Here is an 11413-nt window from a genome sequence, read left to right on the forward strand (position 1 = left end):
CCTCCTCCTCACCCAGGAGGAGCTCCTTCACTCCCGCTGTGACGGTTTGTCCTTTAAGAGACTCTGAGCAGGCCAAATCCTGACTTCTTTTGAAAATACACGACCTAGACAACACTATACATGTGTAGTGAGTGACGGCCCAAATCTATAGAACGAGGTCATGTGACGCTCATTTGTTACCTGGGAAAACTCCATTTTAATTTCATTTAGGATTTTAACATCCAACATCTTCCTTTCACTAAAAAGTTCTTCTTTGTTTGAAGGACATAAAAATACACAATTAAATTCTCCACCACCAATACCGTCAGGGGGTCATCTCTTTGCAACAAAACTGACTCTGAAGGAAGAGCTGTGGCCCATTTTTACACATGAGCTCCTGACAATGTCAGAGGAATCAGGTCGGGACATTGTCTGATGTTTCCCTTTTACACGTGTAGCCACACAGCAGGAGAAAGTGCACGCCCAACACGTTCTCACTTCTCAAAGTACACTACTTCCCAAGTACAGACTCCATTAGCTTGCAGTGATTTGACCAATTACCTGCTCCATTCTCACAGGATTAGTCAAACCACGACAGACTTTAGACGACAGAAGTTGGAAGATCCACCAAAGATCATTTATATTTCTGTTAAGGTGTCTAGAAAAATTAAGATTTGCAATACATGTGTTGAAATGGTTATTAAAAAAACCCATCTTCACCCAGAAGAATAGCAGATACTTAGAATCCTAAATGGACTAGTTGTTATATAGCACTTTTCTACTGTACTGGAGCACTCACCATCCACACATGCACTTTTTTCTTTACCTAAGTGCTTTCACATTCTGAAAAACGCAACATAGATCAACTGGAGGTACCAGGGAGACTTTGGCATGCAGACCGGAGCAGAATGGGAAGAGAATGATGTACTCAGAGCTTAACATCATTCACTCATGAAGACATGAAGAGATGGAATCACACTGAGGCAGCCTGAATCCACAGAAGAACTGTGGCAAGTTTTCCAAAGGTTTAAGAACAAAATATTAACTCAATAAATCAAAACTGTTCGTTGGATGAGTTTTTAAAGCATCCTCGCTTTCCTTTTATTACCTCGTACTTCTGCTCAGGGCTGTTTAGGACATTTCCAGCGCATACGTAAGTAAAGTTCAAGTTGTAAAACTCAGTTTTTCCTCAGAAAGCCTCAGAGGACAGCGATGAAAAATATTTCCCTAAGCTGTTTTATGATAGAGGTGGAGCTCCAGCACTCACGCTTCACCTTCTGCCTGTTTCAGCCGCCAGAAATCAGAAAACACACGTTTCCCATCCGACGCCTACCCAGCCATGATGTCCTCTGAGGCTCCCTGATGCCAAAACCACACCGACGCCCTAGCTATGTGACATGGTTTCACAGGGGAAACCTTATTTGAAAAATGATGGCAGGGTGAGAGAGACGGGAGGATGAAGAATCCAGAGAGGAATACAGAGAGGAGGAAGCCGAATGAGTTCCTTCCTCCGCTGAGACAGATGTGATGGCTTCAGCAGATGTGTTTCACTACAAAAAGAGATTTTACGTTGACTTAAATCATCTATCATTCTAGCTTTCTCTGCAGTAACCGGGTTTCTGTATGATGTAGGGAAAAAAAGGAGGTTTCCTCCATGAGTTTCAGGATTAATATCAAACCTCCTTTTAACACATTTGCCATTTTAATAAAAAAAGAACCTACTATTTATCCATGTAGACAAACACAATTGTTTTCACACATAAAAGCTTGTTTAATTGTTTTGATGAATACTACACCATCTTTGAAAAAACTTGCAAGGCTCCAGAGGGAGCTGAAGAAATTTGAGCAAGCAATTTGAAGACCGCTAAAATAAATGTAGAGGCTTGGAGCTTACAGGCTACATTAGCTAATTAAATTAAATAAACTTCATAGCATCATTAGAGGCACTGCAGCCAACATCTGGATTACAAAGGTTTCATTGAGTTTGACCAACATGTAGCTCTTCAAAGCAGGAATGTTGAGTAGGTTTATCAAAAAAATCTGATATTAATCGATACTAATAAACAGATGAGATACTTATTTGCAGGAGTATTAATGCACAACATCACACACAATTGCTACAGACAGGCAGGCACACAGCCCCTCCCCTCACTAGCAGCTGAAGCAGTTGATCTTGACGCCACAGAACAAATGTCATGAGCAATTTCGGGAGGTCCGTAAAGTATTAAAGACACATCGTAAATGCAACCGTTAGTCTGACAGCCACATTAGCCATCTGTTAAGTTAGCAGCTAGCAGCTAATAATAAAATGATAAGGAGCCTTAAAGTCGTGCCCATCTGTAATGTTTAATGTCTGTAAAATCTACCAGCAAAAAAGGACAACAGCATCCTGCTTAAAAAAAACAAAACAAAAAAACCCCAACTATTTAAGCAGCAACTGATACCACTGAAAATGGTATTGAGTATTTTCCAGGATATCTGTATTTATTATTGAGCGATTTGTATATATATTGTTCATATTTCCTAAATTTCTTAAATCTCTAACATATTGTATTGTTAAATAGTCTGTTTCTGTTACTGGTATTTATAATGGTGCAACTGTAACCCACATAATTTCCTTAGGGATTAATAAAGTATGCTGACTCTTATCCTGAGTCTGATAACCCTAACAAAAAAAAAAGAGTACCATCTGCAAATGTTTCAGGACCAGAGACTGGGTATAAAAGATTTAGGTAGCTATAGTGACATCACCAATTGGCTTAAGACTGTGTTTTGATGCCTCAAAGTTTTGGTTTTTTGTGGTGCTTTTCTGCTTTCAGAAGTTACCAGATTTGATCAAAAAGCCTCAGTCCTAATGCATCAGCTAGCACTAGCAAATTGGGTTAGCTAGCTGCACCCATTAACAGACACAAAGATACCTGTTAATTAAGAGATTAATGAAATACTAAGGTTTTACTCACAAAAACTGAATCTCAGACTTATTGCATGCTCTGTACCATTAAGTAAGCCAGAATATTAGTCTGATGAAAATACTCTACAAGGCACCAACAGCTTGAACACAGGGTACATATACAGCTCAGTGACACTAGGTGAGGTCTGGCATTCACAGCCTGTACCTGGACACATGACAGTCAAAGCAGCCACATCCCTAACAAAGGAATGATTCCCAGTCCCTTACTCATATAGCTTAATAACTTAGCACAGCACAAAGGTATCAATATTCTACTGGAAGTGGAAAATGTTGGATAAGCGCATCCTTACATCATCCATGTCACTGGACTGTGGGAAGAAGATGGAGTGTTTAAAACTCAAAATGACACTTAATATCTATCCTGAATCAGGAGCCTTTTCCTGCATGATGCTGACACGTAAAACTAGCACACAGTCAAACACACACACACTGGCAGCTCTAATAACCTCACACCTGTAGAATAGCAGGCCCTCACACCCCCATCCAGCAGCCTTTGAAGTGTGTGTGAAAGGAGAGGAAGCAGAAGAAGAGAGGGGGAGGTGGCAGACTGTGTGTGTGTGTGTGTGTGTGTGTGTGTGTGTGTGTGTCTGGGGAGGGGAGGGGTGGGAGTGGGGGGGATATTGCAGGAAGGAATGTTTCAGCAGAGTAAACAGTGTGAAGCTTCCTGTAGAAAACACTTCAAAGCCGAAGAGGAAACCAGGATAACACACACACACACACACACACACACACACACACACAGAGTGAGCGTATCAAAGGCATGTAGGACTCATCTATCAACATAGGAAAATTAAAACCTGCAGAGTGGACACACATGCAACCAGAGAAACTTTTATTTCACTTAAAAAAACATGGAAACAAAAAACTGTTTCTTAACACTTCATAATAGAGTTATTATTTTATGGAAGATAAACTGACAATATTCTAACTTCAATTTCTCCATTGTGAGAGGTTGCTTATCTTTTTTTGTCATATATGACAGTAACTAGAGTATATGATCAGTGTAAATAATAGTCAACACTAAAAAACCTGAAGACGTCACATTTGGCACTCTTGGCAACTTTAATGAGCCAAATTTAAAATAAATGACTGAATAATTGAGATGGGTTTACAGATTAACTGGCAATGATTGAAACTTATCAGTTAATCTTAGCTTAGTCTGTGCTCCCTGACCTGTTGGTGTGATTCAGAGAAAGAAAAAAATATATATATTTGAAAGAAATAACTATTGACAACTCTTCCCTACCTTTATCAATTTTTCTATATTTAGTTGTTTAATTATTTAATTGTGCAGCCTAAGCATATGATACAATTTTACTTGGCCAAAAACAACAAACGTTCAATGTTGAATTATCAACTGCAGGAGCTTAAGTCTAATGACCACAAAATCTACCTTTTTCTGTAATAAAGAAAACCCAACACAAACATGAGGTCCTTGGGACCTTTGAAATAAAGTAACATTTATGATGCTTAAATTCATTACAGAGAGGAGGAGAAAACAAGCCTGAGGATAGAAACTATAGAAATTCCCACAAATGAAAAATCTCTGAGACTTGTTCTTTTCACATTGCAGTGAAATTCATGCACACTGGCCTTTACTGAATCTAGAGACTTATTCTGAACTGGCACAGACCAAACACTGGTTCATTCATGGCCAAAAGCAAGGCTGCCGTGAAGTACAAAAGCAGGACAAGCGTTTGGAGGCGGTGGGTCAGCTCACATATTCCTGTTTTCCACATCAATTGCTTTTAAAAGATTACACAAAAGGCAGGAAATCAGCTTTACGACCAACGATAATTTACAGGGCCTGCAAATATCGCCTCGACTTTGGCTGTTGGGGTTAGAGTTTTAACCAAGTGATGTGCACTTTGTAGCATTACATAAATGCCGAACAGGACAAGGGAACACCAAACACTTATAAATAATAATTAAGGATATTAAGACTTGCCCCAAAGCGACAAAACTTATATCGACAATATGTTTAAAGCGTTTTGGTTAAAAGCAGAAAAATACGCGTTCAACTCGGCAAACACGACACATAAATATCATCAATAAGTTGTTTTTTTTTATAAACTTTTAAACACCCCCTTGCTATCTCTTTGAATTACGCTACCAACCAGACTGGAGATTAAGTAAAGGATAATAGTGTCAAGCAACTAAAATCATTTTTTATTTTATTATATGCCGAATTAAACATGATATCAGACTCATTCAGAAAATGTCTGAAGTTGCTTATGAGGGGCTGCAAATTTCTAATAAAAGGAGAAAAAGATAAATTAATTCTTGTTACAACGGAGTTTGGTTCGCAGCCTTACGCAAAAGACCTGCAGCTAGAACCCCGCAGACAGACAGGTAAAGGTAACGCACCCTGACATTAAAAACACAGCAAATTAAATAAAAAGCGAGCATAACTCTAACTTCACACGTGAATGTGTTAAACTGGCGGCTTATTCATCAAGAACCTGACTGCATATACTGCAGAAGTGACATAAAAACACGACCGTCTCCGAAAACGGAACTTTTTGGACACTTGAGACGTCGCAGCGACAGCTTTAACGAAAAGTCGCTGAACACCAGGGACAAAGTTTAATTCTGTGCTTTACCTTAAACCCGCATCGATCCTGATTCGCTCTTCTGGTGCCCGATGTCGTAGATCCATATGGGAAATATAAAAGCAGGTATAAACCGCAGAGAGAGATGAAGAAACTCCGAGGGGCCGCCATTCCTCCCTCAAGTCTGAACAACTCTGAGAGCGAGGAGGAGAGGACGGAGGAGGTGAGCTCGCGTGCATGCGTGTACTGCGCACGCATATCTTTGTGGGGGACCTACAGGGACAGTTTGGCCACTACTCACCTTCTTGAAGTGATATTCAAAGGGACCCCCCCACCCCCACCCCCCTGTGTTTTTTAGGTTCCACCCTTGGATTAGGACGAAAAGGCTGGGAAATATTGTTGCAGTACTGATTCGTGTTTGTGTGATTAGTACTTTGGGGATTGAGGACATCTTAGCCAGTGCTCATTTTGAGACATACATTCACAGGCCAGTGCAAGACTGCAAACTTGGTTTTAGGATTCAGATTTAAGTGAAAAGACTGGAAAATAAACAGGTATTCATAAGTTACAATTAGTCTTATGTGGTTGTGAGCTTTGTACTTTTGGGAGTTAAGCTCTTTGGCCAGTTTTCACTTTCAGGCCAATTTTTAGATGGTTGTTGAGGGGTTCAGAATGGGATTTTGGGTCCAAATTACATTCAGATTTAGATCGGGTAAAAGGCTGGGAAATCCATTAATAATTAAAAAGACAAATTTGCATTGTGTGAATTATAATTTGTGGGGTGAGGACATCTTGGCTGGTGCTCAAGATGTCCTCACCCCTTCACACAGCAGTGTGAAATCTGATATTAGGAATCAGATTTAAAAGAAGAGGCTGTAAACAGTTTTTGACAAATTACAAACAAACCACTGTGTCCTTGGGGGGGGGGGGGGGGGGGGGGGGGTCTACCTTGTGAATTGTATTTCTGCGTCAGAGCTAGGTCATAGCTTACACCAGTTTAACTCAAGTGTCACAACCTTCTATGTAACCTGGCATGCATGCCCTGAGGAATGTAACTACACGTTGGAGCGATGCATGACTTGAATAGGGTGGAAGGTTGCGGTATTTGCTTACTTTTTCTTGGTTCTTTCAGAAATTCACATGTGTGTCTGGGGTGGCTATCAATCAAAACACAAAGTAAACGAAAACCCATCCATGAGATGGGATTGGGATGAGATGACACCAGCCATATCACAGATGAGTTTTCAGACCACACCTATACTCAAAGTTCAGTTTGATCTCACCTGCACCGTTTTTGACTGTATGACCACAGAAAAACACCTGCCAAAGCACTCAAAGCAACCTTTGTGGTAGTTCTTGCTTCAGTTGGTGTCTGCATGAAGTCATTTTGGCATCCTGACACTCACACACGCAGACACATAGACTCAAACAATGCCCTCTGCAGATAAGAATATTATCTGTTTACACACTGGATAAAGACATGATTTATAGGAGGAGACTCTCATATAAATCCCACCTGCACACTACATATACTTCCTTTAACAGCTGTTTGCTTCATTTAACAGCTGGTTGAACCACACCCATCTTCAAAATGAGCCTTTATTTGCACACCTGTTAAGCTTCGTGACTGAATCTTGCATAGTTGTGGCACATAAACCCCTGTCAAAAACCTCAGAGCCACCAGTGTGGTTGTTCCTGCTTTAGTAAGGGGTCTCCAGAACCACACTTACCATGATGCACACATAATGAAAGCAATACCAACCATGCCACTGCACTTTCCCCACTTCCCCCTTCATCAGATTTTACATCCTTAATTCCTTTCACTTTTCTTTTCTGCTTGTGCCTTAGACCCTCCCACCATATATGCAGTTCTCATTTACCTCATTTGTCCATCTTTGTGTTCTGTGTCCTCCATGTTTCTGCCTGCAACCCAGACATCAATCTTGTTAGAACATATTGAAGGATATCTCGAATTCTGAAATGCGTGTCGAAGACAGACGGGTGAGGTGGCTGCAGAAGCAGGTATATCTGAGGATGCACAGGTGTATCCTTTGTGGAAGTGTAATTGACTTCAGTGTACAAAAGAGGTGTGGCATGCAGCTGGAAAATACAACCCAAGGAGGGTGGAGGACTCTACAAACAATTATTCCTATGTATTCATAAGCTGCTTCACTCATTGCAAATGAAAAACCGTGCAATCCAAAACGGTTTATGTATGTGACAGAGAAACGTGCATCATCTTGTCACTTTGTGCTAGTTGTAAATTTCCTTCAAAGTTGCCTTGTATGAAAAAGAAATGTCATGGTTTAGAGTTAGTTTTACACCGGAGATTATAAAATACGACAGTAGTTGAGCTTTAACAGAACAATGCAGTCTGAAACTGTACCAACTCATATTTAACTGATATTGCAAACAGATCTCGAGATCAATTCCACCATGTGGCTGGGGCCTTTCTGTGTGAGCTTTCCCCCCTAACATGGAGAGAACGTGCTTAACTCTAACCTGTGTTTAGAGTACCCAGGGTTCTCCCCGGGTACTCCAGCTTCCTCCTACAGTCCAAAGACATTCTGACATTGTCTTTGGACATGCAGACATTGCTGACAAAGACATGGTTAACTGGTACTTCTAAATTGCCGATAGATGTGAATGGTTGTCTGGCTGAGATTATAAAATACAGCTGTAGTTGAGCTCTAATAGAACAATGCTCTGTGTTAGCCCTGCGTCAGACTGGTGACCTTGTCTCTCATCGTGTGGTAGTTGGGATAGGCTCCGGTGACCCTGATAAAGATAAGCGTAAGAAGATGGATTAAAGCAAAGATGTGTCATTAAATGCCTGCTGTCTCAGCTCCTCTCTGCGTGTGTGTCTTGCCTCCTCTGCCTCAATCTCTGGTGAATGTGAGGAATGGAGGTAAAAAGAGGATTCAAGGATGTACAAACAGAAATAATACAGGGTGAAGGAGAGATCTTTGGTTTGGAGCGAATTAAAAGCAGTGTGAATTAAATATGAAGAGTGGCGCTAATCATATTTAACTGACACTGCTTTCTGTCCATTTCATTATTTCAGCGATGTGTGATTATTATGACAGTGTGACAACTTAAATATGTACACATCTTTCTTCAAAACTGTGTGTGCCACACCTCTTTCATACAGTCTGGGTAAATAAAATAAGTGAACCTTAAAGATTCTGTAAAGTATAAGATAAGATAAGATAAGATAAGATAACTCTTTGTTGTCATTGCACAGTCATACATAGTACAATAGTACAATGAAATTGGAAAACTGTCCTACGTCGGCACTGCATGTAACACAACACGACACATCACAATGCAACACAAACAACACAACACAGTATAATAACTTAGTAATAAAAAAAGAAGAATAAGTGTATTTGTATTGCACACTGTTATTATTGCACCTTGTTCTAAATATAAATATTATTATTATTACTATTTTTACTGTTGTTAACCCCCCCCCCCCCCCCCACCCCCCCCACCCAAAAAAAAAGTCCAGGTAGGTAGCCAGTCAGGTCAGCTATTTGCATTGATTAGGGCTATTGCCCTGTTGTAAAAGCTGTCCTTGAGTCTATTTGTTTGGGACCTCAGCAGCCTGAACCTCCTGCCAGATGGCAGCAGCTTAAACACCCCGTGTCCTGGGTGTGTACCGTGCTGTAGGATGCTGCGTGCCCTCTTGAGACAGCGAGTGCTGTACAGGTCCTTCAGGGAGGAAAGAGGATGTCCAATGATTTTTTGGGCCATATTGATGACCCTCTGGAGTGCCTTTCTCTGTGCTGTGGTGCAGCTGGAGAACCACACACCGATGCAATATGTCAGCACACTTTCAATGGAGCAGCGGTAGAAGACGGTCAGCAGCTCCTTCTTCAGGTCCATTTTTCTGAGGATTCTCAGAAAGTGGAGACACTGTTGGGCCTTCTTTAAATCCGCAGAGGTGTTTGAGCTCCATTGGAGGTCTGTGTCTATGTGCACACCCAGAAACTTGAAACTGGAGACCCTTTCCACACACTCCCCGTTGATGCTGACAGGCTGCAGCTCAGACTTCCTCCTTCTGAAATCAACTACCAGTTCTTTTGTCTTGGTGGTATTGAGGTCCAGGTTGTTATCTACACACCAATCTGACAGCCTCTGAACTTCAGCTCTGTACGCCGTCTCATCTCCCCCAGAGATGAGCCCCACCACGGTGGTATCATCTGCAAACTTGATGACTGTCTGGGTGGGAACTAACAGTCATGTGTGTACAGAGTGTACAGCAGGGGACTCAGTACACAGCCTTGTGGAGAGCCGGTGTTAAGGCTGAGGAAAGATGAGGCCCCACTCTAACTCTCTGTACACGGTCTGAGAGGAAGTCTCTGATCCAGTGGCAGGTGGTAGAAGGAAGTCCAATATCCAGCAGTTTAACTATTAGTCTGTCCAGGAGTATCGTATTGAAAGCAGAGCTAAAGTCAACAAAAAGCAGCCTGCCGTAACGGCCCTGCACTTCCAGGTGAGAGATGGTGGTGTGGAGCGTTGTAGCAATGGCATCTTCAGTTGATCTGTTAGCTCTGTATGCAAACTGGAGCAGGTCGTGGTTGGGTGGCAGGCAGGACATGATATGACGTCGGACCAGTTTCTCGAAGCACTTCATTATAACAGGTGTTAGAGCAAATGGTCGGTAGTCGTTGAGGCTTCTAATGTTAGTACGCTTTGGCAGTGGGACAATTGTGGCTGACTTTAAATGGTAAATGGTAAATGGCCTGTATTTATATAGCGCTTTACTAGTCCCTAAGGACCCCAAAGCGCTTTACATATCCAGTCATCCACCCATTCACGCACACATTCACACACTGGTGATGGTAAGCTACAATGTAACCACAGCCACCCTGGGGCGCACTGACAGAGGCGAGGCTGCCGGACACTGGCGCCACCAGGCCTTCTGACCACCACCAGTAGGCAACGGGTGAAGTGTCTTGCCCAAGGACACAACGACGAGACTGTCCAAGCCGGGGCTCGAACCGGCAACCTTCCGATTACAAGGCGAACTCCCAACTCTTGAGCCACGATCGCCCTGTAACTTTAGGCACGGCGGGATGCAGGACTGGGACAGTGAAGTGTTGAAGATCTTAGTGAAGACCCCAGCCAGCTGGCACACTCTTTAAGGACCCTTGCGGTTACCCCATCTGGTCCGGCGGCCTTCCTGGGGTTCACTGCCCTCAGTGTGCGCCTCACCTCATATTCCTGCACTATAAGGCTTGGGCTGCTGCTGATGTGCGATGTTTTTGCTGCTGCTGCCTCTGGTCCCTTCACCTCAAAGCGTGCGAAGAAGTGGTTCAGCTTCTCCGCAAGCGCCACGTTACCCTCAGTCAACGTGGTATTGCAAGGTTTGTAGTTGGTTAAGTGCTGAACTCCCTGCCATACCTGTCGTGAGTTGTTGTTGCTGAAGTGATCTTCGATCCTTCTCTTGTACGCTGCCTTGGCTTCTCTGATGCCTCTTTTCAACTCAGATCTGGCTGCACTGTAATGCATACCATCACCGGATCTAAAAGCGGCGTCACGTTGCGTCAGCAGGACCTGGACCTCTTTAGTCATCCAGGGTTTCTGGATGGAATACACCCGGAGACGTTTGTCCACAGTGACACTGTTGACACAGAAGTTAATATATGAGAGCACTGATGTTGTGTGCTCTTCAAGGTCCTGATGTTCGAACACGCTCCAGTCCGTGTTTTCAAAACAGTCCTGCAGCTGATGTGATGCACCTTCTGGCCAGGTTTTCACAGTTTTTGTGACTGGGGGGGCTCTTCTCCTAACGGGAGTGTATGCAGGGATCAGCAGCATGGACATGTGGTCTGACAAACCTAGATGTGGTAGAGGGGTTGCTCTGTAACCTTTTTGGATGTTGCTGTATGCTTTATCCAGTGTG

The 11413-nt window shown here is 42.6% G+C and overlaps 1 protein-coding gene across 1 annotated transcript in view; it reads right to left on the minus strand.

The window, feature by feature from the left end:
- Positions 1-5760, minus strand: part of il17rd (interleukin 17 receptor D) — a 34697-nt gene extending 28937 nt beyond the window's left edge. Inside the window, exon 1 of the mRNA XM_006783060.3 lies at positions 5554-5760. Within this exon, the coding sequence (XP_006783123.3) occupies positions 5554-5760 (207 nt within the window). The remainder of the gene's footprint in view (positions 1-5553) is intronic.
- Positions 5761-11413: the final 5653 nt, after the last annotated feature.

This window comes from Neolamprologus brichardi, chromosome 5, assembly GCF_056152115.1.
Source record: "Neolamprologus brichardi isolate AB-2024 chromosome 5, ASM5615211v1, whole genome shotgun sequence".
Classification (NCBI taxonomy): domain Eukaryota; kingdom Metazoa; phylum Chordata; class Actinopteri; order Cichliformes; family Cichlidae; genus Neolamprologus; species Neolamprologus brichardi.